The 25,918-nt window shown below is 44.9% G+C and overlaps 1 protein-coding gene across 1 annotated transcript in view; it reads left to right on the top strand.

Moving 5' to 3' along the window:
• DNAH7 (dynein axonemal heavy chain 7) overlaps positions 1-25,918 on the top strand; it is a 529,416-nt gene that overhangs the window by 281,948 nt on the left and 221,550 nt on the right. The window contains exon 36 of the mRNA XM_073546702.1: positions 24,912-25,067. Within this exon, the coding sequence (XP_073402803.1) occupies positions 24,912-25,067 (156 nt within the window). The remainder of the gene's footprint in view (positions 1-24,911; positions 25,068-25,918) is intronic.

Here is a 25,918-nt window from a genome sequence, read left to right as displayed (position 1 = left end):
CACATCCTCCAAATCCTTCAGGTACTCTGGAATACCCTCCAAACTGACGGATGACACAGATACATTAACAAGACAGTTTCAGCTCCGTAACCAGTTCTGTCAAAGGCTATAGGTAGGGGTGAAGGATGCCTTTGCCTTGTATGAGACTCTGGTTTCCCTTGAGGTGGCCATGTCTATGGCTTTACATTTTGATTGCTGTATTTGCCAGAGACATAAAGAGTCCCCCCAATTTTGGTGGGTTCTGGAGTCAAGAGAACCTTGGGGTCTGAGTCATCTGAGGAACCTATGGATTTGCGTGGGGCAACTTGTTCTGTTGATCAAACTGTGGTGTGGCGTAAAAGGGGGAGTGTGTTCTTACTGTGGTAGGAAGAGTCATTTTGTGGGTGCGTGTTCTTCCCTACCTCAACATAAACAGCAGCCATAAAACCAAGAATAATTAACGACCTGGGTGTATATGTCTTTTCACGATTTTTTTCTATCGGCTGTGATCCACTTGGGCAAAAAGGTTAATATTTGTGCCTTTCTGGACAGTGGGGGAGGTTTTAACTTGATCGACGCTAAGTTCATCTGGGTCCAGGGCCTCAAACCACATACACTGTCTAGACATATACCCATATTTGCCATCGAATCCGCACCCTTGAGCCAAGGTTATTTTACTCAAGTCATTCAAGGAATACATCTACAGGTAGAGGCCATGCACTCAGAATGTATTGACTGCTATGTGATAGAGGGTCTGCCCTCTCCTGTCATTCTAACTTCGCTCACTTTGCACAACCCTGTGGTAGATTTGCAGACTCGGGAGGTGGTAAAGTGGAGGGAGTATTGCCAAGGACACTGCTTGGGCACCCAGCTAGCCAGAGTGGATACTCAGTCTGTGCCTAAATAACTATCTGACTTTGGGGATGTGTTTTCAGAGCGGGGTGCCAAGAACTTCCTCCCTTCATCCTTAAGACTGCGCCATTAATCTTATTCCTGTTGCTAATCTGCCAAAGAACAGACTATATATTATCTCTGAACCAGTGTGGCAGAAAATGAAAGACTATATCGTGGAAAGTTTGACAGAGGGTCATATCAGATCATTCTCATCCCCCCAGCTGCCAGGTGTTTTCTTTGTAAAGAAAAAAGATTGGGGGTTACACCCTTGTCTAGATTTCTGCAAAGTCAATCAGATCACGTTCCAGGATCCGTACCCTCTCCCTCTCATCCCAGACCTCTTTAACCAGATCATAGATGCAGAGCTGAAGACCATACCACAGTTCCACCCCACAGTTCCGCCCTGATGCACAAAGAGGGTATTGCACCAAAACTACTAAGGTGAGTTAAACAAGACCTAGGCTATGGATTTTTTCACTACATGTATCCATTAAATCATTGTAGGAGGGCCATTATGGCCATACCTTTACTTTATCAGGTGAAATCGTGCTGACAGGTTCTCTTTAAAAAATACCTCTGACATGTCGTGTAATAGTAGTTGGAATGTGATATAGATTATAATTATGGAAACGCCCCCCCCCCCGGAAGAAGGTAAGCACCAAAACACATGTAGGGGACCCGGCAGCATGTTTCTTATAGGTACAAATGCCCCTCTGATACTTTCTTATACTCTTTAAACAGTACACTATTTTTATAAACGTGCACCATCACTTGACTCGGCTGTCATTAATATTTATGTACATTTATTATTATCTTTAATAAAATTTCTTTTTAATTTACTAATTTTTATTGGTCTTTATTGCACAATTTTTTATATGATCTATGCATGGAAATGGTACATTACTTGTTTTACATCCCTACTACTTCTAAAGATGAATGGGTTATCTTGTCTCAGTTGTGTGTTAAATTGTATTAGCTTTCCATTTCTTTTTTATTATGGCCTCATTCTTTGTTATATCAAACCATTTAAGGAAAAGACTGTTCTCTTGATTCATCAGTGGGAATTTAACTCGTTCATCTTTCAAGCAGCATCTAGCGATGAAATGTTTGTTTGAGCAATAACGCCCCAATGATCTCCCTCACAATCATCTAAGTAGTCCCCGGTGCCTCATGTCATTGTAAATGCTTATCTTTTTCTGTTTTAATTAGAGTAGTTCTAAAAATTCAATCAATCATATTGTTATTGTTAGACATATAACATCCCTTGTGTGGGTTTTTATGTTTCCATCCTAAATAAGTTTACTGCTATCGGGAATTTCCTCTTCCAGGCCAGTAGTTATACTGACATGATTAGATGTGATTTCTTCCAGTAGCACTAATAATTTGTGCAACAGTTCTGTAAGAGATTGACTTCTGATTTTTTGTTTAAAACGTGTAAATTAACATATTTTAGAAAGAAACCCGTTCTATACGATTCTATTCTCAGTAAACTGTTATACCCGTAAGCCAATGAATTTCTCGCTATTTCCCTTACTGCAGTAAATTAATCTTTTATTAAAAATAAAAAGTTGTACAGAAGCAAACATTAATGTAAAAAAATGTAAAACTAGTCTTCAGTGTTTCTATGTATTTTTTATACTTACTTGTCAAACAGTTGGTACTTCTTAGTCGTTACTAAATATGTTTTATGTTGCACAGAAAAACCCATAATGGTCACAGAAATAACTTGAATCTGACAAAAGTAATAATAAATAAAAAATCTATGAAAATGAACAAATGAAAGTCAGACATTGCTTTTCAACCATGCTTCCACATAATTAAAAAAAAAAAATAAAACTCATGAAATAGGCCTGGATGGAAATAATGGTACCCTTAACTTAATATTTTGTTGCACAACCTTTTGAGACAATCACTGCAACAAACGATTCCTTTATCTGTCAATGAGACTTCTGCACCTCTCGACAGGTATTCTGGCCCACTCCTCAGAAGCAAACTGTTCCAGCTGTGTCATGTTTGAAGGTTTTTTCCAGATGGCATGTTTCAGATCTTTCCAACGATGCTCAATAGGATTAGATCAGGGCTCATAGAAGACCACTTCAAAATAGGCCAATGTTTTCCTCTTAGCTGTTCTTGGGTGTTTTTAGCTGTGCGTTTTGGGGCATTATCCTGTTGCAAGACCCATGACCTGTGACTGAGACAAAGCTTTCTGACAATGGGCAGCACATTTCTCTCTAGAATCCCCTGATAGTCTTGAGATTTCATTGTACCCTGCACAGATTCTAGACACCCTGTGCCAGATGCAGCAAATAAGCCCCAGAACATAAGAGTCTCCTCCATGTTTCACAGTAGGGACAGTGTTCTTTCCTTGATATGCTTCATTTATCCATCTGTGAACATAGAGCTGATGTGCCTTGCCAAAAAGTTCAATTTTTGTCTCATCTGTCCATAGGACATTCTCACAGAAGCTTTGTTGCTTGTCAACATGTAGGTTGGCAAAGTCCAGTCTGGCTTTTTTTATGATTTTTTTTTCAATAATGGTGTCCTCCTTGGTCATCTCCCATGAAGTCCACTTTGGTTCATACAACGATGGATGGTGCGATCTGACACTGATGTTCTTTGAGCTTGAAGTTCACCTTTAATCTGATTAGAAGTTTTTCTGGGCTCTTTTGCTACCATTCGTACTATCCATCTCTGATTTTTCATCAATTTTCCTCCTGTGGCCACATCCAGGGAGGTTGGCTACAGTCCCATGGAGCTTAAGTTTCTGAATAATATGTGCAACTGTAGTCACAGGAACATCAAGCTGCTTGGAGATGGTCTTATAACTTTTACCTTTTACATGTTTGTCTATAATTTTCTTTCTAATCTCCTGAGACAACTCTTTCCTTCGCTTCCTCTGGTCCATGTTGAGTGTGATACACACCATGTCACTAAACAGCACAGTGAGTATGTGTACCCTCTATACAGGCCCACTCACTGATTCCAAGATTATAGACACCTGTGATGCTAATTAGTAGACACACCTTGATTTAAAATGTCCCTTTTGTCACTTTATTTTCTGCGGTACCATCATTTCTGTCCAGGCCTATTTCATGAGTTTTATTTTTTAAATTATGTGGAAGTATGGTCGAAAAGCAATGTCTGACTTTCATTTGTTCATTTTCATAGATTTTTGATTTATTATTACTTTTGTCAGATTCAAGTTATTTCTGTCACCGTTGAGGGTTTTTCTGTCATTAAACGTGGGGTACCAACAATTTTGACCACGTCTGTAGTTGTGCAGCAATTTTGCAATTTTTTGTGTTTTTATGCAAGTTTGGGTCAGCTCTGCCCTCTAACTTGGAAGTCGTGTGACCAATGCCATCCGAAAAATGAATATTGTAATTATAGGGGTCCCAAGGGGCGGCAGGTTGGGGTCCCTTTCAACAAACACAGCCAGTAAGTAACAGCCAGAGCACTACCTTTATATTTGACACACCTGTGTTAACCGCAGCAACTGCACTAATAGCACTTTAGCACTAGTAATTTAGCATGTGATACATAGATGCCGCTATAATAGGTATAGTATTGTGCGGTTTAGCAGCAGTGATATTTATCTTTATATACAAGTATACTTTTGATTGTATGCTGCTGCCACTATTTAATGCTCTTTGGTACCAATAACAGCCCTCCTATTGGCTGAAATAGCGTTTTGATGCATATATATTCTGACTACTTATTCATTTTTGCATATGATAAGGGACTATTGTATTTTTAGTGCTGTTTTTACTGGTCAGAAAGTTTACACTGGAACCCTTTTTCCTGCTATGGCAGTACTATTCTGTAAAATATTTTAATATTTTTTTTGTGAATAAAATATTATTTTGGCATAAGATACTCGTTTCTATCCCCATTTTTCTTGCTGTAATTAGCTGGTATGGGTTTGGTATATAATATTGTTCATTGAATTTTTGCTTATACTTTATTCCATAAATACAGGGATTTTCATGGTATTAAATGTAGAAGTTGTAATAATCTATATGATATGCTTTGTTGTCCTAAAGCCAAAATATTCCATACAATGGTAAATATTACGGCGGACCTGCCATCAGACTGCGTTAATTCTTAGATCATAAACTTGATGGGGCTGGTACACACACTTTGAAATCCATGTCAAAAGGGCTTTATATCCTTGTTAAGGTTTTGCTCCCTTGACTATCAAGCATTGAAGCGTTCCAGCTTTACCCATAAAATAGTCTTCAAAATATCAGCCTGGAAAAAAATATTATAAAGCCATTCTGACATGGATTTTCAAAGTAAGTACATGATCCTCATCTGGTCTCAGAGACCTGTTTAATCATTGACTCAGTGTGGAATTGTGAAATATGGTGACAGATGTGATTTAGTGGAAACATGGGGTTTATTTACTACAATACAGTATAGCTTTCATTTCAATTAAAGCTCTTGAAAAATGGAAGCTCCCCGGAGCTCGATTGCTGTGGGCAATAAGGACAGGTTTTCTGTTAGTTTCTATCATGATCCAGGTTGGATTTTGACAGATAAATGCACTAGTAACCTTTTTTTTCTCAAGCTGTGTGCTTAGAGCTAGTTTTGCCCCCGGTGGCCGTTAGGGTCATTGCACTCTGGTTACTTTAGGTTAGTGCACGTGATTATAAAGTAGGTGTGATTGCTCTGGCTCTGCTGTAAAAGAGTGTCAGGTGTTGCAATCACTGTTTGTGATGATGGTCATTTCCAACCATCCTTGGTGGAGGAAGGAGCTAGAGAGAGTTCCTTGCAGCACAGTCAGAGTCCTGGTGTGGATGGAGTCACAGAGGGGATTTCCTTGCAGCTCTGACAGAGCTTGGTGGCAGCTATTCAGGAGGAAAGCTGCATTCTGGTGGTGGACTCTGTTACGGGGAGCAAGAGCAACAGAGCAAAGCTAAGTGGTGTTTCCCTTTTTGTGACTTCCCTTATGTGTGTTTCAGTGCAGTGGTGGGATTAGTTTCTGCACCGTCCATTTCATTAGAAAGGGCTAGGTGCAGGGAGAGCTAGGGTTCTTAGGTTCCAGCTCGGCGACAGGTGCGGTGCCAGTATAGGGACTGTTAGGAGTGTAGAGACTGGCTCAGGGGAGTGCAGGGCCCTCCATTGTATCGGTTTCCCTGGTGTTTCCCCTTAATATTTAAATTCACCCTGCTGGAGGCGGTGTATCCAGTTTCACGTGTAATTCTGAAATTTGCCTGCTGGAGGCGGTGTATCCGGCTGCACGTTATATTGTTTAAATTCGCCCTACTGGAGGGGGTGTATCCAGGGTCATGTGTGTGATAGAAATTTGCCCTGCTGGAGGCGATGTATCCAGGGTCATGTGTGTGATTGAAATTCGCCCTGCTGGAGGCGGTGTGACCAGTCACACGTTAACCATCACAGTTTCCATTAAAGACCCCATTTCTGGCTATATTTGGGTGCGAGCAGCCAAGTGTAAATATGTGGGCAGTAAGCTATTAACTATGTAGCAACACTTTTTTACTTTCTTGTTAATGCATCAGTTTCATTAATAGGACATTTATTAATGTATTTTTTCACTTTGTTCATGATCATGATCAGGGCTGCCACTAGGAATTTCGGGGCCCCATACCGGCAAAATTTATGGGGCCCCCCTTGAGACTCCGCCCAGGCTCCACCCCCAGTTCCGCCTCCACCCTAGCTCCTCCTCCACCATGCGAACCTTCCAAAATCCCTCCGCGCTTTCATCGAAAAACTTCACCATGCCCTCAATCACACATTAACACCATATCACATACCTAGCCATCAGGTTTTGTTTTGGCCAAAGGATTTTTTTAAGCCTGCCACCACGACAAGGTAGACTCTATTGGCAGGGCCCTACTCTACTCTAACCTAACATTTATAAACTTATTTTTTGGTAACCTTTTTGTTAGTTTTTTTTGTAAACTTTTTTGTTGGTAAACTTTTTTGCAAACTTTTTTTGTAATTTTTTTGTAAACTTTTTTTGGGTATATTTTAATTACCTTTCTTCAAGGGAATGTGTCACATACAATTTTTAAACTAATTGAAAAGATATATGTATTCTGTCTTTCTGGTTGCAGGTTATTATATTCTGTTTTCTGTATATTTATGTAAACTGCTCTATCGCCTGTTTGGAGATATGGACATTGGACATATGCACATGTGTATATCTATCTTAAGACATAATAGGAGACTCTTTCTTTGGGAGACTTCCCTATACATGTTCATTTCTCATCATGTTTACGGACATGTAAATGTAATTGTGCAGGAAGGGGAAGAGGTAATCATGACACTACCTATTTTGAATGGTGGATTCTGTTATCTGTGATTGTAATCTTCTGGAAGTGTAAAGGGCCAGTCACACTAAGCGATATCGCTAGCAATATCGCTATAACTTGTGACGTTATAGCGATATTGTTAGCGATATCGCTGTGTCTGATACCTACCTACGACCCGCTCCCCCGCTGGTTATCGCTGATCGCGCGAGAACGTCCAGGACTGCAGGTGATGTACAGTACCATTATTGGCTATGTAAAACAAAATCCGCTGTGCACATGCTGCGGATTTTTCTGCGCGGAATTAAAAGAAGCAGCGGCGGTTTTGCTGCAGCTTTCCACCTGCTCCATTCTACAAATCCGCAGGGAAAAACCGCACAAAAACATCAGTAAATCCACACAAAATATGCACTAAATCCGCAAGAAAAATGCTGATCATTTGACCTGCGGATATAGTAAAATCTGCGCAGAAAAATCCACAGCAGAATCCCCACCGTGTGCTGTGTGCACATAGCATTATACAGTCAGAATTCAAAAACTCTTTTGGCTATGTTCCCACGGTCAGTAAACACTAAGGTAAAGTATACCCCTTAAGGAACTTATCTAGAAGTGTGGTGAGCACTTTGAACCCCCAAGTGTTTAACAGTTTATAATGTAGAGCCATAAAAATCAAAAATCTAATTTTATTTTCACAAAAATGATCTTTTCACCCCCAATGTTTGTTTTTCCCCAAGTGTAACATGAGAAATTGGACCCTAACAGTAGATGTGCAATTTGTCCTGAGTAGACTGATACCCTATATAGGACTACAGGCTGAGCTGCAGGTGGAGACAGTCAACATGCTGGTACTGGGTGGTCAGCACAGTCTGTACTGACTAAAAGGATAGGACTATGGGCTGAGCTGCAGGTGGAGACAGTCAACATGCTGGTACGGTACTGGTCAGCACAGTCTATGCTGCCTAAAAGGATAGGACTACAGGCTAAGCTGCAGGTGGAGACAGTCAACATGCTGGTACTGTGCATGTGCAGCACAGTCTGTGGTGACGAAAAGGATAGGACTACGGGCTGAGCTGCAGGAGGAGACAGTCAACAATGTGCCTACTAATCTTGGCACTGGAGATCTGTCCCCCTGGGCCATGGCTCACCCCATCAGCCCCCCCATCATCAGCCGTGCCTCCTAGGTCCCCCCCATCATAAGCTGGGCCCTTCAGACCCCCCCGTGAACAACCAGGCCCTTGGGTCCCCCCAATCATCAGCCGGGCCCCTGGGTGACCCCCCACGGACAGCCGGGCGGGCCCCTGGGTGACCCCCCACGGACAGCTGGGCGGGCCCCTGGGTGACCCCCCACGGACAGCCGGGCGGGCCCCTGGGTGACCCCCCACGGACAGCCGGGCGGGCCCCTGGGTGACCCCCCACGGTCAGACGGGCGGGCCCCTGGGTGACCCCCCACGGACAGCAGGGCCCCTGGATCCTCTAGACCTCCCCACAGACAGCAGGGCGGGCCCCTGGGTGACCCCCAATGGACAACCAGGCATGCCCCTGGGTCCCACACCATCAGCTGGCCCCTGGGTCCCCACAGGACCCCCAATGTCCCCCATGATTGACACAACCAGCCCCCCCGGGCCTCCAGATTCCCCCCCACATGATTAGACAACCAGCCCCCAGCGCCAGGGCCCCCAGACTTCCCCCCAATTTTCAGACAACAACTGGCCCCCGGCACCGGGGCCCCCAGACTTCAGAATTCCCCCCCATGATCAGACTGAGACAGGCCCCCGGCGGCCCCCCAATGTCCCCATGAGCAGCAGGCTGCGCTGCAGCCAAAGTCAGACATACAGAGACACATCATGAGAGAGACATAAAAAGAATATGAACGTGACTTACCTGCTCGCTGGCCGTGCACCGCACCGTCAGACCGAGACGGTCACCCAGGGTCCAGGACCGACGTCTTCTACTCTGCGGCCTGCAGCCGCTCCCGGTCCCACGCCGACACCACGTGCACACCACCGCCGCTCTTCTGCTTTCTCAGGAATGAGGAAGTGAAGAGCAGCAGCGTGTGACGTCACGTCACATGAGCCGGGGGCGGGCGGTGCTGGAGGGTGGACGGCCATCTAACCATGCATGGTGCAATGGGGGCCCGGGGAGGGAGAGAGGAGGAGGAGCCAAGCGCTGGCGGACTTTCAGTGAATGCTATGTAAAACACCAGAGCAGCCTGAAGGGGAGGACGGGGGGGGCCCCGAACCGCTCAACAAATTGTAAGGGGGGGCCCGGCCGGGACCCGAGTGGCGAGCGCGGACCAGGCTGCAGCGCCTAGCGTGCTCAGGCGCCGCCGCAACCGCCGGGCCTGGGCGGGCCCCCCTAATCACCGGGGCGGCGCTGGGCCCCATACAAGTGTAATGCCTGTAATGCCCTGATGGCGGCCCTGATCATGATATCTACATAGTATAGAGTCGATACAGAGATTATTTATAGTTGCCATAGCAAACAAGGTGTTCTATCAATGAAACATGGCCAGTAATTGTGCAGTTAGTGGAGGAGATGACAAAGGCTGTAGTGTCACAAAGCGACATATTATGCAGTTATGATCGCTGCAGTCCTCCCAGTCATTTTCTGATACTTCCAACTTCTCTGTTGATGTTGCTTCTATAGAATGGCATTATCAGACTAGATATTATTTCTGTTGATGTCATGTGGAGACTAACCACAAATCTTCTGGAAAAATGTCTCTATGGTACCAATTTGATGCAAATGTAAACTTACATCCACATTCCGATGATTGTATAACTTGCACATTATTAGTCTCCAGTTCTTCAACATTTCTAGAGTGGATTGCAGCTTATCTTCCAAAAAAACAAGAGGATGACTTTTCCAAATATTGCCATCGGTGCTGTGCTATGTGCTGTAATGTTTGCGCACTTTTTTGCTCTTTTTTTCATGTGCTTGGCATCCTGCGCTGAGCATTTGTGCTCGTCCCGTGGCCCCAGCGCTTTGATCAGTATCGCTGCTGATCAGAGTCTGCGCCAGGGGACTTTTACATTTTTTTTCCGCTACTTAGCAAAGCGGATGAACAAAGTGTAAGTGTCATCAGATTTTTTATTTTTATTTTTTCAGAAAAGAAAAAATTATAGTAGTTAGTACAGCGTAGTTTCATAGATAAGGAGGCGGCGCATTAGAGTAGTGGACGTCGCAGTGTTAGTGACATCTGCTTCTGTTTCAGACAATAAATAGTACAGAGTAGCCCTATAGGTAGCAAGGTAGCATATTAGAGTAGCGGACGTCGCACTGTTAGTGATGTCCGATTTTCTTTTAGAAAAAAATATAGTAGTAAGCACAGAGTAGCCTTAGGCTGGGGTCACACTACCGTGTGTGATGCGAGAAACTCGCACGAGTCTCTCGCATCAACATCCGGCACTACCGCCGGCACTCAGGACCGGAGCTGCGGCTGCATGTCTCTCTATGCAGCCGCAGCGCCGGGTGTTGATGTAAGAGACTCGTGCGAGTTTCTCGCATCACACACGGTAGTGTGACCCCGGCCTTATAGGTAGGGAGGGAGCATTTTTCTTTTGCAAAAATAAAAGGAATTGTTATCGCTGGGTAATTTCTTATCGAGTGCATTAGGGGGAGTTTACGTCGCATTGTTAGCAGCGTCCGTTTTTCTTCTGCAAAACAAATAATAGCGCTGAGTGACTTTTTAGCTAATGCGTTAGGGATCGTACGTCGTAGTGTTAGTGACCAGTGTCCAGAACAGTCTGAATGGATGCTATGTGCTTCATCAATATGCTAGACATAAACATACATATAGTTTTCTGATCCCACAGCAGTGACTAAATGTATTTTTTCACATGTGCAAATCGTACACATGGAAATAAAAAGGCACAGAAAACTGCTTTAAAATGTGCGCTGTGTGAATCAGGTCTAAATGTGATATTCTAACAAGCCATCAGGCTTCTTATGTGGTCAGAACACAGCCACGAAAACTAGAACAGAGGAAAGAAACCATTGCGTTGCAGTTGTTATTGATATTGTGTTGGCTGAGTGGAAGGTCATGGTAACAATAGGAGAAAAAACATGGAATACAATTCTGGAAAGGCAATGAAAAGTACAACACAAACATGACACTGTGTAAATAATGTCTTTTATTGAGGTAAGCTATGCTCTAAGGCGATGTTCACAACATATTTCTGTATGTTTACACTATATAGCACAATTTTTCTTCCTGGCTTCCAAGTGTAATATTTCAACTGCTTATGTTTAAAGACTATGGAAAAACTACTACACTCAGCACAAACTTTGATTTTATGACCACAGGCCAGAAAAAAATTGTATTTATTGTGTTTAAAAAAGGAAATTATTATATTTTTGTTCATACAGTCTGATCAAAAGCAACACTTGCATGGTAAATAGACACAGACAGTCAAAAATCACTCAAAAAGGTTCACAAATGAGTAGTTTTTCTAGATTTGCCAGTGTACTGCAAATCGCTTTCTCAAAGAAGCCCCCATATGTAGCACCCCAACATGTTTCGTTATACTGTCCTTGGTAACGACTTTCAAAGTCCAATATATCTTGATGAAAGCGCTTGCCTTGCTCCTCTGAGTAAGCTCCCATGTTCTCCTTGAACTTGTCAAGATGAGCGTCAAGGATATGGACTTTGAGAGACATTCTGCATCCCATTATGGCGTAATTCTTTATGAGAGTCTGAACCAACTGCGCATAGTTTTTAGCCTTGTGATTACCCAGGAAGCCATCAACCACTGCAACAAAACTGTTCCAAGCCGCTTTCTCTGTCCTGTTCAGCAGCTTGGCAAACTCATCACATTCTATGATATTCTTGATCTGTGGTCCGCCGAAGATACCAGCTTTGACCTTTGCCTCCGACAGCTTTGGAAAGAGATCTTGGAGGTACTTGAAAGCTGCTGATTCCTTGTCAAGAGCCGTGACAAATTGCTTGATGAGGCCTAACTTGATATGCAGTGGTGGCATCAGCACCTTCAGAGGTTTTTCCATCAATATGGCCATGTGAGGGCTTATTTTGTCAAGGTAGCTATTTAGGGAGGGCTAAATTAACCCTTCACGGTTGAGCCAGTGATGTCCAAATTATTCCAGTGTTGCTAGCTACTCAAATGACCACACGGAGACGGGGGTCTCTGTACAGGAAGATTGAGGCAGATCACTAAGCCCCTTTATTTTAGTCACATCTTTTATAATCTTTTGCTTAATTATGCAAGGTTCTCCAGTACCAATAGCATCATTTCACTTTATAAGCCAATAATATTGCAAGAAAACCGGAAACTACATATATGTCCGTCATAGAAAGTAGTATAGTGGCATATTCTTCAGAGTTTTACACCTCCACCTCCCTTATCTTTGCAGCTGATGAGAACAGTCCGGTTTCATGACAGCCCTTGCCAATCACAAAAATTTATCTTACAGCAGCAAAAATGAAGAAGCGAAACCTTCAGAGAATGGATAAAACGAAACTTCAGCTCTGATTTTAGTATTAACCCTTCACATTCCCCCCTAGATAATTTTTTTAACACATATTCAGCATCAGAGGTGCTATCCCAAGCTAACAGCTTGAGGGGTACTGGTATTCACATGACTGATGCTGTGTTACCAGTCATGGCTGTCGCAGCGCACCCGTCCCCCCTGTATACTGCAGTTCACGAATAACAATTTTTGATGACGGTGGTGGGGATCTTTTGTAGGTAGCCATGTGCTTGGCTTCAACATCTTCATCAGATAGCCTTTTGAGATCGGTGCAGAGAAGAGCAGGGGCAACGACGCCTTTGGTATCATCATTAGCTGGCTTAGTGTAGAATTTCCTAATACATACAGAAATACACCAAAGAACAAGTTTTAGTATCACATATACAACAAGAATACAGGTAGCAATGTGCAACAAGCTTTGTAAGATCCCAGCTATCCAGCCCCCAATTCCCTTAAACCAATTGGCTGGATTGAGAAAGGAGAAAGTGTCTAACCACCAACTGTCCCTATTACAATCATTGTCTTTATCGTATTGATCTTTGAGTCTTTGAATATCTTCTAACTTTAACTTTAACTTCTACCAATAATAATATGGAAAATGCGAAAAACCAAAACATTATGTCCCCTTATTTGCTATTGGCTTGTTGGGTGATGAGGAGAACTTGATAGGGACCGTCATACAAGGGTTCTAGTCCGTGCTTCCTGACATGCCTCTTCACGACTACCAAATCACCAGGCTTCAGGTTATAACAGGTGTCGGTTTCTGCTGAATCTGGAAAAGAAAAGAAAACTAGAACATAGGTGTTAGCAATATTTTTACTAAGCTGAATAACATATTGAACAGCACGGTCAGTTTCTTCTGATAACTGCTGAGGCTGGAAATTCGCAACTGGGGGCCTAGTACCAAACAATATCTCGTATGGGGACAGGCCATGTTTTGCAATAGGGGTAGTACGAATGTGGTATAGTACAATGGGTAGGAGCTCTGGCCATGGAGCCGTAGTCTCCTGCATCATTTTGGTCAATGGTCCCTTCAGTGTGCCGTTCAGCCTCTCAACTTTCCCACTGGATTGTGGGTGGTACGGAGTATGGAGTGCTACAGTGGATCCAAGCATTGTCAGAACTTCTTGGTACACATGGGAAGAAAAGGCTGGACCTTGATCACTTTTAACAACTTCTGGAACCCCATATCTGCATATAACTTCCATCACCAGTTTCTTCGCTGTGGTCTTTGCAGTCATGTTGGTAACAGGGAATGCTTCCGGCCAACTGAAGAACCGGGGCCCAGTAGAATTTTTGCACCAGTGCGAGGGCCTGCTTCTTTCATTGATATATAGGTCCATGTGCCCATGTGGCAATAGCAGGGTACATCCGCTTAGGGAGACACACGAGTTGGTCCTTTTTCCAGAGACCATTATCCATTCATGCCCCATCAGTCTTCCATTGCTTCACCTCTTCCTTTGGAGACATTCTCTGCATCGTCATTAAGTGGTCTCACGGGGTCCGACAGAAAACTTCAGTCTGTTGTAGATCATCAGGTTCTTGTAGGGTCAATGCTTCTTGTAACTGTTTATGCTGAGAGCATGTGGTCACCATAGTTGGTATGGTTGGTTCAACGGGTAAAAGAGCGGCGGCTTTTGCTTGCATATCCGCAAATGTGTTGCCAACTGTCTGTGGACTGGTCCTACGACCATGCGCCTTAACTTTGATAATGGCCACCTGAGTAGATAATTTGATTGAGTCCATGAGGGTTTTAACAGCTTCAGCATTTTTTCACTGGAGTTCCAGCAGTAGTATTAAAGCCTCAATTGGCCCATAGAGCCCCAAAATTGTGAGCAATACCAAATGCATACCGTGAGTCCGTGTATATATTAGCCCGTCTGTTCTTGGCCAAAGTACATGCAGTAGACAGAGCCTGGAGTTCTGCTTCTTGTGCTGACTGTGAGGGCGGGAGCGCAGCTGCGTGCACTACAGTGAACTCTGTGGTAACAGCGTATCCCATGTGGAATCTACCAAACTCGACAGCATATCTTGAACCATCCGTTTATAACACCAGATCAGGATTTGGGAGTGGATTCTCACTGACATTTGGTGGAGTAGCTGTTTCTTCTATCAGAAGTTGGGAACAATCATGTTGGAGGTAATCCTCATCACTGCCATCTTTCCTTATAGTTCATTATACCGTCTTTCAAGGCATTGTAAAGGGGTTGCATTATGCGGGATGCATCCGGTATCCACTGACAACAATAAGTGCATAATCCAAGAAAACGCTGGAGTTCAGTTTCATCTTTTGGGAAAGTAAGGGAGCTGACAGCTATTTTTCTTTCTTCTGCGAGGTATCTGGCACCCTGAAGGAGACAGTGACCCAAGAATATCACTTGAACAAGGCAGAACTGAAGTCCCGAGGCCGAAACCCGACAGTTCAGTGCTGCCAGATGCTTAAGGAGACTAACAATGGCAGCAATGGCAAAAGACACCTGCTCATATATTTTGCAAACTGGTTGGGACTGTTTTGGGCCCGTTGTGGCATAACTGTCCCTGCTAAGTGAATGCAAATAGAAACTGGCAGTCTGGGTGTAACAGAATGCTAAAGAAGGCATTGGTAAGATCAATAACTGTAAACCAAGCAGCATCCTGGGGTATTTGGGACAAAAGAGTATGTGGATTACGCACCAGGTTTGAGAAACACTTTTACTGGTTCTACAGGCATTTTCCCTATATCATTTGGCCCTTTTGACCAGAGTTTAGATGGTATCTCTGAGAGGTATGGGGTGAGTCATTGATCCTCAGGCAATATTGGGGGTGGATCTGGGCCTATCAGGGCCAACATAACTGTAGGAAGGGCATGCAAAATACAGATTTTCCCTTCACCCATGACAGCACCACCTGAGAGAGGGATCCGCCCCGCCAGGACAGGAACCTACTGAGACATAAGGGGCGGCACCTCTCCCCCGCTTCAGTTGGGTTCCTGTCCTGGAAGGAATCCCACTGTGGCGGTGCCTGTCATGGGCGAAGAGAAAAGATAAAGACCCAGGCCCGTCCCGGCGCGGGAAGAACAGGTAGCTTACCTGTAGCGCCAGCCGTCGGGTCCTGGAAGCGCAGTCCCCGGGGTCCCTGGGGCTCCGGGTTCGTGCGGGCGTGGATGGGATCCCGGTGGCTCCGGGAAGCCCCCACCGCGCCGCCCTCCCCTCGCGCACGCCGCATCTCGATCCCCGTGGTAGGGTAGAGACGCTGGCGTCTTCCGGCCGCTGACGTCAGCGGCGCTTGGAATGCTGGGTGCGCCGGCTGACGTCAGCAGAGGGCGACGGTGTAATGGCGCCGGGTGCGACGCCGGCCGGCTTTCTGAAGCGCTGGGCCGGCGGTCGCAGGGGGGAGGGGAGGAAGACGCTCACCAGGCGGAGGCATGCAATTTAAAAGGGGAAAGACAGCTGTAGATCGGCGGTGCAAGATGGAGTCCGAGCAGGAACGTTCAGCGTCCCTGCCTCCCTCACAGCCCTCTGGCAGAAAGCATGGAAGCCATTCAAGCAGCAGTCGCCCCAGCCACAGGTCGGGGCACTCCTCAAGGTCCAAAGAGCGCTGGTCAGGTGCTCCGACGCAGCCTCCAAATCCGGTACCCTTGATTACGGGTGGTGAGTGATCTTCGTGAATGTCAGCAGTATATTAATAGGGGGTTTTTCTATTGTATGCTTCACCCTGTAGGAAAGGCCCAGAAAAGCAGGAAGCAAGAAGAACAATAGGGATTGTGCTATATGTAAATCTCCCCTAGCAAGAGACTGGCAAAAAGATCTCTGTGCTTCGTGCATTCAGCGGACTATGGCGGAGGAAGCGCCTAGTTTCGCAGCCAATCTAATATCTGCCCTCAGGTCAGAAATGGAAGGCTCAATTAAGTCCTTATTGAAAAAAGGGAAAAAAAGCAGGAAGGATTTCCCTAGTTCCCCCTCAGATTCCGCATCAGTATCATCTCAGGCGGAAAAATCATCCTCCTCAGACTCCTCAGATAGTGACACAGGGGGAAAGCCATGTTTCCCTGTAGAAGATACAGATGCCCTCCTAAAGGCCATTAGAACCACAATGGGCCTACAGGAAGAAAGGGCGGCTAAAACCCTAGAGGACGTCATGTTTGGGGGGCTTCAGGAGAGGAAAAAACGAACCTTTACAGTAAACGCGAAAATCCAGGCGCTTATTGAGAAGGAGTGGAAAAAGCCTGAAAAATCGGGGGCCCTTCCATCCGCCTCTAAGAGACGATACCCCTTTGAATACAAGGATACGGAAATATGGGACAAAGTCCCAAAAATAGATGCAGCGGTGTCCAGGTCTTCCAAAAGGTCGGCCCTGCCCTTGGAAGACGCAGGGGTTCTTAGAGACCCGCTAGACAAAAAAGCGGACTCATATTTGAGGCACGCATGGGAAGCGACAGCAGGAGGTCTTAAGCCGGCGATAGCGGGCACCTGCACGGCACGCTCCCTCATGATCTGGCTGCAGCAGTTAGAAGAGAAGCTGGCGTCAAGGGTCCCAAGAGAGAAGATCTTATCAGACATGTATCTCTTGCACGGGGCAGCGGCTTTTCTGGCAGATACCTCGGCGGACTCTATGCGATTGACAGCCAGAGCAGCGTCACTATCAAATGCTGCTAGACGCGCGTTATGGCTTAAGGGCTGTCCGGGTGACCTTCAGTCCAAGGCCAAATTGTGCTCTCTCCCCTGCGATGGCCGATTCCTGTTCGGCAAGAACTTGGACGATATTCTGGAGAAAGCAGGCGATAAGAAAAAAGGCTTCCCCAGATTCCCTATGGATCAGAGGAGACAGCCCTTTCGGAGGGGGAGATTCAATAGAGGGCGTCCTCCCGCTGACAGAAGAAGATGGGAGGATAAAAAGAAGAAAGAATCAGGGTTTATGTTTGGTGGAGGCACCTCCACCTCCAAAAAGTCACCACAGTGACGCCAGTATTCCAGTAGGAGCGAGATTGGCACTCTTTTTCCAGGCCTGGGAAAAGATCTCCTCCAACACCTGGATTCTGAGCATCCTAAAAGAAGGCCTGAAAATCCCCTTTATTCGTCAGCCAAAATCCGTGGTCGTCATCACACCTATCAGGAAGATGACCGAAGAACAACTGGCCTTAGAAACAGAAATCCTGAGCCTGATAGACAAGCGGGTACTGTCCGAGGTGCCACGCTTACAGGAAGGAAAGGGGTTTTATTCACCCCTTTTCCTAATAAAAAAAACGGATCAGTCGTTCAGGACAATCATAAATCTCAGACGCCTCAATCTACGGATAAAGAACCCGACCTTCAAGATGGAATCAGTAACTACGGCAGTGAAGCTGCTACATCAAGATTGCTTCATGGCCGTAGTCGATTTAAAGGATGCGTATTACCACATCCCTATCCATCCAGATTACCAGAAATACCTGAGGGTAGCGCTTTATATTCAGGGCACACTAAGGCACTTTCAGTTCAGGGCTCTTCCGTTTGGCATATCCATAGCCCCGAGGGTCTTCACCAAGGTCATAGCGGAAGTGACAGCCTTTCTCCGGATTCACGATACGGTCATAATACCATACCTGGACGATTTTCTTATAGTGGGCAGTTCAGAGGACCACTGTACAGCACAACTGACTCAGGTGATCAACACCTTGCAAGAGTTAGGGTGGATAGTCAATTTCAAAAAATCAAAATTTCAACCCCTAAAGAAACAGACCTTCCTGGGATTTATACTGGACTCAGAAAGGCAAGAGTGTCTGCTCCCAGAGTCCAAGATAGAGAAGGTGCAAAATCTGGCCTTGGCGGGCCGAAACCAACCATGTATGACATTAAGAAGAGCAATGTCCCTGCTAGGTACCCTAACATCCTGTATTCCGGCGGTCAGGTGGGCTCAGTTTCACACCCGGCAACTCCAGGGGGAGATACTAAGAGCACAAAGATCGCTAAGAGGGCGTTTGGAAGGAAAGCTGGAGCTTTCCTTAAAAACCAGAGACTCTCTCAACTGGTGGTTGAACGAGACAAATCTGACCTTAGGAATACCATGGGACAGACAGGCGACAGATATAATTTTAACAGATGCAAGCTCCTCGGGGTGGGGGGCACACCTAAGGGGCCTCATAGGTCAAGGTTCCTGGACACCTCAAGAAAGGAAGGCATCCTCCAACCTGAGAGAACTGTGGGCAGTGGGCAAGGCCCTAAACCACTTCATTCCGCTACTCCAGGGTCGAGATGTACGCATCATGTCAGACAACAAGGTAGCAGTGGCATACATCAACCACCAAGGAGGGACAAGATCACACTCCTTAATGGAAGCAGCAACAGACATTCTGAGCAGTGCAGAGGATCACCTACACTCCGTGACAGCCCTACACATAAAAGGGGCAGAAAACATAGAGGCAGATTTCCTGAGTCGCAATACCCTGAGGCAAGGAGAATGGGCGCTAAACCGATCCATTTTTCAAAAGTTAATTCAGCTTTGGGGGGAACCGGTGATAGACCTCTTTGCAAACAAGCACAACAGGCAAACAGAAAGGTTCTGCTCTCTAAACCCAAGAGAAAACCCATGGGCAGTGGACTCATTGCACATCCAGTGGAACTTCAGACTGGCTTACGCGTTCCCCCCAGTAGCTCTGATCCCGACTGTGGTAAGAAAAATCAGAAACGATCAAGCCAGGGTGATTCTAATAGCTCCATTTTGGCCAAAAAGGCCCTGGTTCGCTCTGCTACGGAAGATGTCCCTCTCCGATCCTTGGGTTCTGCCAGAAATCCCGGACCTACTAGTTCAGGGTCCAATATTGCACGCTCAGGTCAAAGGATTCCATCTGACGGCGTGGAATTTGAAAGGTCGCTTTTAATAGATAGGGGGTTCTCCCCTGGGCTGGTGGCCACTCTGCTAAAAAGCAGGAAACCGGTGACTACTAACATCTACGGCAGAACATGGGATAAGTTCCTACAGTTCTTGGGTAAGCCGTTAGGGAAAGAACCCCCGATTAGTGACATCCTAGAGTTCTTACAATCTGGGTTGCAGATGGGGTTAGCAGTAAACACACTTAAGGTTCAGGTGTCGGCACTAGGGGCGCTCTACAATTGCAAACTGGCATCAGATAGGTGGATAGCCAGATTTATTAAATCCTGCCATAGAGCTAGGCCTATTCCAATACCTAGAATAGCCCCCTGGGATTTAAACCTGGTGTTAGAAGCCCTTACAAAAGAACCGTATGAGCCATTACATCAGCTACCCCTAAAGTTTTTGACCCTAAAAACGATCCTGTTAGTAGCCCTCACATCAGCCCGCAGGATAAGCGACTTACAGGCTCTCTCAGTAAATCCTCCTTATACGCAAGTCTTTCAGGATAGGGTAGTGTTAAGAACAGACCCCAGTTATCTGCCCAAGGTAGTGTCAGATTTCCATCGGGGTCAGGAAATTGTTCTTCCATCCTTTTGCGAAAATCCAAAAAATCTGGGGGAGGAAAAATTCCATAGTCTGGATGTTAAAAGAGCTCTTGTAGAATATATATCTGCCACTAGCCAGTGGAGGAGGTCACAGTCCCTATTCGTAGCTTTTCAGGGTGCCAGGAAAGGCTATGGGGTTTCAAAAGGGACTATTGCTAGATGGATCAGGGAAGCCATTAGTGTAGCCTATTCAGCTAGTGGTATCCCGATTCCTGACGGCATCAAGGCTCATTCCACCAGAGCCGTGGCGACCTCCTGGGCTGAAAAGGCAGAGGTATCAATCGAACAAATTTGTAAGGCCGCTACCTGGGCCTCACCTTCAACCTTCTTTAAGCACTATAGATTAAATCTATCCTCCTCTGCTGACTTAACCTTTGGTAGAAGGGTGCTGCAAGCGGTGGTCCCTCCCTAAGGTGTTTCGAAGTCTCCAAAAATCTCTCAGGTGGTGCTGTCATGGGTGAAGGGAAAACCACCATGGTTACTTACCGGTAGCCGGTTTTTCCGGAACCCATGACAGCACCCGTACATTCCCCCCCTTTTTCACTGTATGGTGTGCACAATTAGTAGGGTGTTTTGAGTGTTGTGGTGTTGGATTAAACATGTAACTAACCGGGAAGTCCTCTCAATGCTCTGTAACCCAACTGAAGCGGGGGAGAGGTGCCGCCCCTTATGTCTCAGTAGGTTCCTGTCCTGGCGGGGCGGATCCCTCTCTCAGGTGGTGCTGTCATGGGTTCCGGAAAAACCGGCTACCGGTAAGTAACCATGGTGGTTTCCTCACTGTCTTCATCTACATAGGGATTATATAACATAAGAGCCATCTGACCATCATCTTTGAATTGTATTCTGGAGCGGAACTGTGATAATAAATCTACCCCCCATAAATTTACTGGACATGTGGGAGAGATTACAAACTGAATAGTAACCTCGGGGAAAGGTCCCACAGAAATAGGGTTTATAAAAGTATATTAATTGGGTCCACGATCTACTCCGATTAAAATAGTAGGGGAATGACAATCCCTCTGAAAGTGTTCAAGTCTGGCACAACGCCAGAATTAGCAGAGAGGGGCTGAGGAGCAGGGTTCCCAGAAGCTGAAGTCTGAGGGGGGGTCAGAGTTTGCTGTGTGCTCCAATGATACTGATAAGAGACTGGCTGTGTGCTCGCAGCTGCGGCGGGGGTGAAGGGGGATATAGTGTGGGCTAAGATGGGAGGGGGTACTGAAGCAGCTGCAGCTGCTAGCTTGCTTTTTTTCTCTCTCTGCTGAACAGAGCGGGTTAAAGTCTTCTTGTGCAACACCCAGTCTTCTTGTGCCACAATTATAACAAATTATAACAGACCTCTCTCCACTGAGGATTAGTAACTCCACATACAGCACAGATCCACCCGGCAGGATCATAGGGTGGGGGCATACTGAGTTTCGGTAGTCCAGGATACATCAGTGCCTTAGGGTTAAGGGGCACAGAGCTTACAGTCGGGAGGAGAGGCTTGATTTCCTGGCGAGGGACCTTATCATCTAGCAGGGAAACTTCTTGTTTCAAATCATCACTTTTAACTATTCGACTGCCTGACACATTGTCTGGATCTTAGTTCCTTCTTTAATCAATCACATTCTCACACCACAGTCACTTTCTTGAACCACAAAACATCCCGTCCCTGTCATAATAATAGACAATTTTCCTTCTTCAACATAGCAGTAACAGAAACAATCAGAATTCACTTGCTGTTCAATGTCCACATAACCTTCATTCTACAATTCATGTGCCAAGCCACGGAATTCCTCAGCGCCTTCAAGTAATCCATCATCAGTCAACCTTCCTTTATTCTTTTTAACTCTTTCATCCCATAGCGTAGGCTGCAACCTCCCGCCCTTAGGAAATCCCAGAATTGAAAATATTTTTCCTGCATTCCTGACATATTTCTTTCCTCGTCTTTGAATCATAAGACTAACAGTATCTGATCCTTCACACAATTCCAAACTTTTCTTTTTCTTCCACAGAAACATAATTCTCTCCTTTAGCGCTAAATATCCTGACAAATTGTGCACAGATCTGGAGCGGCCGTATCAGTCTGTTCCACAGGGTCAACCCCCTCTGGGAAGCCCAAAAGTCTACTCGGTACTCAGTGAAAGGAGGAGGGAGTCTCAGACTTTCCCTCCGGACACCTCTGGTTATATATATCTTTCTATATATACCTGAGTTACGTATCCTACCCATCTTCAATCGCATCACCACGCCCAATACTAATAATGATCGGGAATTTCAGGATATTTTGACTATAAAGAGAGTCACAATCACTGGTCAATCCGGGGTGTCCATCGCTTATGAGGTACGGTTCGAGCACTGGGCCCCCAATGGGACCACACCTCTATATGATTCCACCCATGAATCACCCCACCAGGGGACAAACCTCAGATCCTCTTTGCAGCAACAAGCTCAGGAAAACCACACCAACGGTCAGTCTGAACAGTATAACTGCCAACTTAACGTGGTTGTCGTGGGGGATGATCAGTCCCAATTTTCCAGCACCCGTGTCCGCTCCGAGGGTCCTTTGTCTTGTTGTCCTCCGGGGGCAGAGGCGTCCCTGTTCGGGGACCCCACGTTGGGCGCCAAGCTGTCGAGGTAGCTATTTAGGGAGGGCTAAATTAACCCTTCACGGTTGAGCCAGTGATCTCCAAATTATTCCAGTGTTGCTAGCAACTCAAATGACCACACGGAGACAGGGGAGTTTTACACCCCCGCCTCCCTTATCTTTGCACCTGATGAGAACAGTCTGGTTTCATGACAGCCCTTGCCAATTACAAAAATGTATCTTACAGCAACAAAAATGAAGAAACGAAACCTTCAGAGAATGGATAAATCGAAACTTCAGCTCTGATTTTAGTATTAACCCTTCACAATTTTTTTGCTGGACGAGTTGTACTTTTGAACCATTGGTTTTAGCCTGCCGTGTACTCGAAAACAGGAAAAAAATTCCAAGTGCGGTGAAATTGCAAAAAAAGGGCAATCCCATACTTGTTTTGTGTTTGGCTTTTTTGCAAGGTTCACTAAATACTAAAACTGACCTGCCATTATGATTCCCCAGGTCATTACGAGTTCATAGACACCAAACATGTCTAGGTTCTTTTTTTTAAGTGGTGAAAAAAAAATCGTGCCATTTTCCGAGACCCATAGCATCTCCATTTTTCGTGATCTCAGGTTGGGTGAGGGCTTATTTTTTGCATGCTAAGCTGACTTTTTCAATGAAACCACTTTTGTGCAGATACGTTCTTTTGATCGCCCGTTATTGCATTTTAATGCAATGTCGCGGCGATCAAAAAAGCGTAATTCTGGCGTTTTGACTTTTTCTGGTTAATCCTTTTTTATTGATAGATCGGGCGATTCTGAACGCGGTGATACCAAATATGTGTATGTTTCATTTTTGTTTAATTGTTTTATTTTGAAAGGGGGGGTGATTTGAACTTTTATTTTATTTTTATTTTTTTTTTTCTTTCATATTTTTAAAAACATTTTTTTTTACTTTTGGAATTCTTCAATAGCCTCCATGGGAGTCTAGAAGCTGCCATAGCTCGATCGCCTCTGCTACAAAGAGGTGATGCTCAGATCACCTCTATGTTGCAGAATTACTGCATTGCTATGATCGCAGACCACAGGGTGGCGCTCATAACAATCTGGAATCAACAACCATAGAGGTCTCAAGGAGACCTCTGGTTCTTATGCCGACGCACCAATGACCCCCGATCATCTGACGGGTCAGCGGTGCGCGTATTTCTGGCCCGGTGGCCGGAAGCGCTTGTTAAATGCCGCTGTCAGTGTTTGACAGTGGCATTTAACTATTTAATAGGCGCAAGTGGATCACGATTCCACTCGCGCCTATTGCGGGCAGATGTCAGCTGTTCAAAACAGCTGACATGTCCCTGCTTTGATGCGGGCTCGCCGCCGGAACCTTCATCAAAGTGGGGGATACTGGCCGCGGATGTACTATTCCGCCCGCGGCCAGTAAGGGGTAAAACTGTACTAGATCTAAATCATTGAATTTCTAAAATAAAGCACTGCCGTCTAAACGAGCAGTAATTGTTCACCTTACCTTCAAGAGTTTTATTGCAATATTCGCATGTGAAACAAGGTGCCCAGGACTTGTCTTGATCCCCGACAGGCATGCCGAAACATGCCTTGTATGCCTTGCACATCATACCACATGCTTTAGCAGAATACTTTCTCACTCTTGTCTTTATAAATTGTCCACACATGTAGCAAAATGCATCTGCTGGGCGCAAAAAACCTCTTGATGCCATCTAAAACAAATAATTGCTCTTTAAGTACGATTCGTTATTCTCTTACTCAGCAATAACATAAACCGAAATGTTATTTCGAGTCACCTGTGCTTTTATATTTGTATGACTACTATTGAACAGTCCGAGAATGTTCTAGAAAGTTCTAAAAGTTTCCAGAAACCTCTAGATACTTCTGGAAAACTGTAGAAACTTCTGCACAATTCTAGTAGCTCAACAATATTCTAGAAGACAACTCAGTATAGAATACGAATCGAGAATTTTCCCGAAAACAGACAAATTTCACAATTGCATTGTCCTGATCACAAAAGCAAAGTTTTTGTGGAACAACAACTATTTTCTATTTGTTTTAGGCATTATGGGTTAGGAAAACACACTTTGAACCCAGGAACAAAAAATAAATAAAATTTTGTTACATAGTGTTATTAAATTGATGGACAATCCCTTTTAACAAAAGTTCTCCTAAAATCAACTTTCTGAATAAAAAAAAGTGTTTATGTCTCAATCTTTTTTTAGACGTGAATACAACTGTTCACTGTATAAATATTACTTCCTAGGATTTCTTGTTAAATAACTTGGATAAAGAGACATACAAACCATTGCTGATGAACTTCTCAGCTCAGACGACGGCAGCTCAAACTCAGAACATTATCATGTCCAAGCTTGACAAAAGAAGGAAGGGACTCTATGGTCCTCCGCTCGGGAAGAAGGCGGTAAGAATTACACTATTCACATCTTATTTTTGATTTAGATCTGACCTCAAGGCGAATATTGTTTTTTTAGTGCATCACTCTGTAATGTACTAGGCAGTGTAGGTTGCTTACCTTTAAAACTAGAAGTATATCCTCCTGTGTTTCTCTTTCCTACAGAAATTATAGAACTTAGACATACAACGTGTTCAGATCTAATTTTGTTGTGTAATGTTTAGATGTTTTGTTTGCTGTTTCAATCAGACGTCAGATGAAAAACTCAGGCAAGATGCTATCAGAGCGTAATGTAAATGTTAGTACTTCCTATTTCCTGTGCGCCCACCATAATTCCTGTAAGACAATACATTACTTTGGTGCATGCCCCATGGGACTATTATGTCACTGGCTCAGCACAGCAGTGACCTGGAATACTGTCCACTTATTGGCCAGCTGAACATTATATCACCACTGTTAAAGGGAACCTGACCGGTCCCCCATGCCCTGCAAATCACCAGCATTCTCAGTTCTTTTTTAGACACCCTGCCTAATAAGCCTTTTATAGTGTTTGACACTTTAACAGATCTTTAAAATACTATTTTGAAAACCTGTTTTTAATATGCAAATTTTACTTTTGACTGGTCTATGGGGCATGTGTTTCCCCAGACTAGTTGGCCCTCCTCGCATATTTTCACGCCCCTGTGGGTGTGATAACATATTTGTAAGCGCTGGCATCATCACCTGCTGTCTGCAAAGCTTTCACATGCATGCGGCTTTCTTTCCCATATGTGTCACACACAGTGTAGGAAAGACTAAGTGCAACACTAATGGATAAGGGGCATGGGAACCCAAGACTAGGGGAGTGGAGACCCCTACGC

This window comes from Dendrobates tinctorius, unplaced genomic scaffold (genome assembly GCF_039654945.1).
Source record: "Dendrobates tinctorius isolate UK_male_01 unplaced genomic scaffold, ASM3965494v1 ptg000150l, whole genome shotgun sequence".
NCBI classification, from domain to species: Eukaryota; Metazoa; Chordata; class Amphibia; order Anura; family Dendrobatidae; genus Dendrobates; species Dendrobates tinctorius.
The sequence above is the reverse complement of the archived record's forward strand: the minus strand, read 5'-3'. Positions and strand labels throughout refer to the sequence as shown.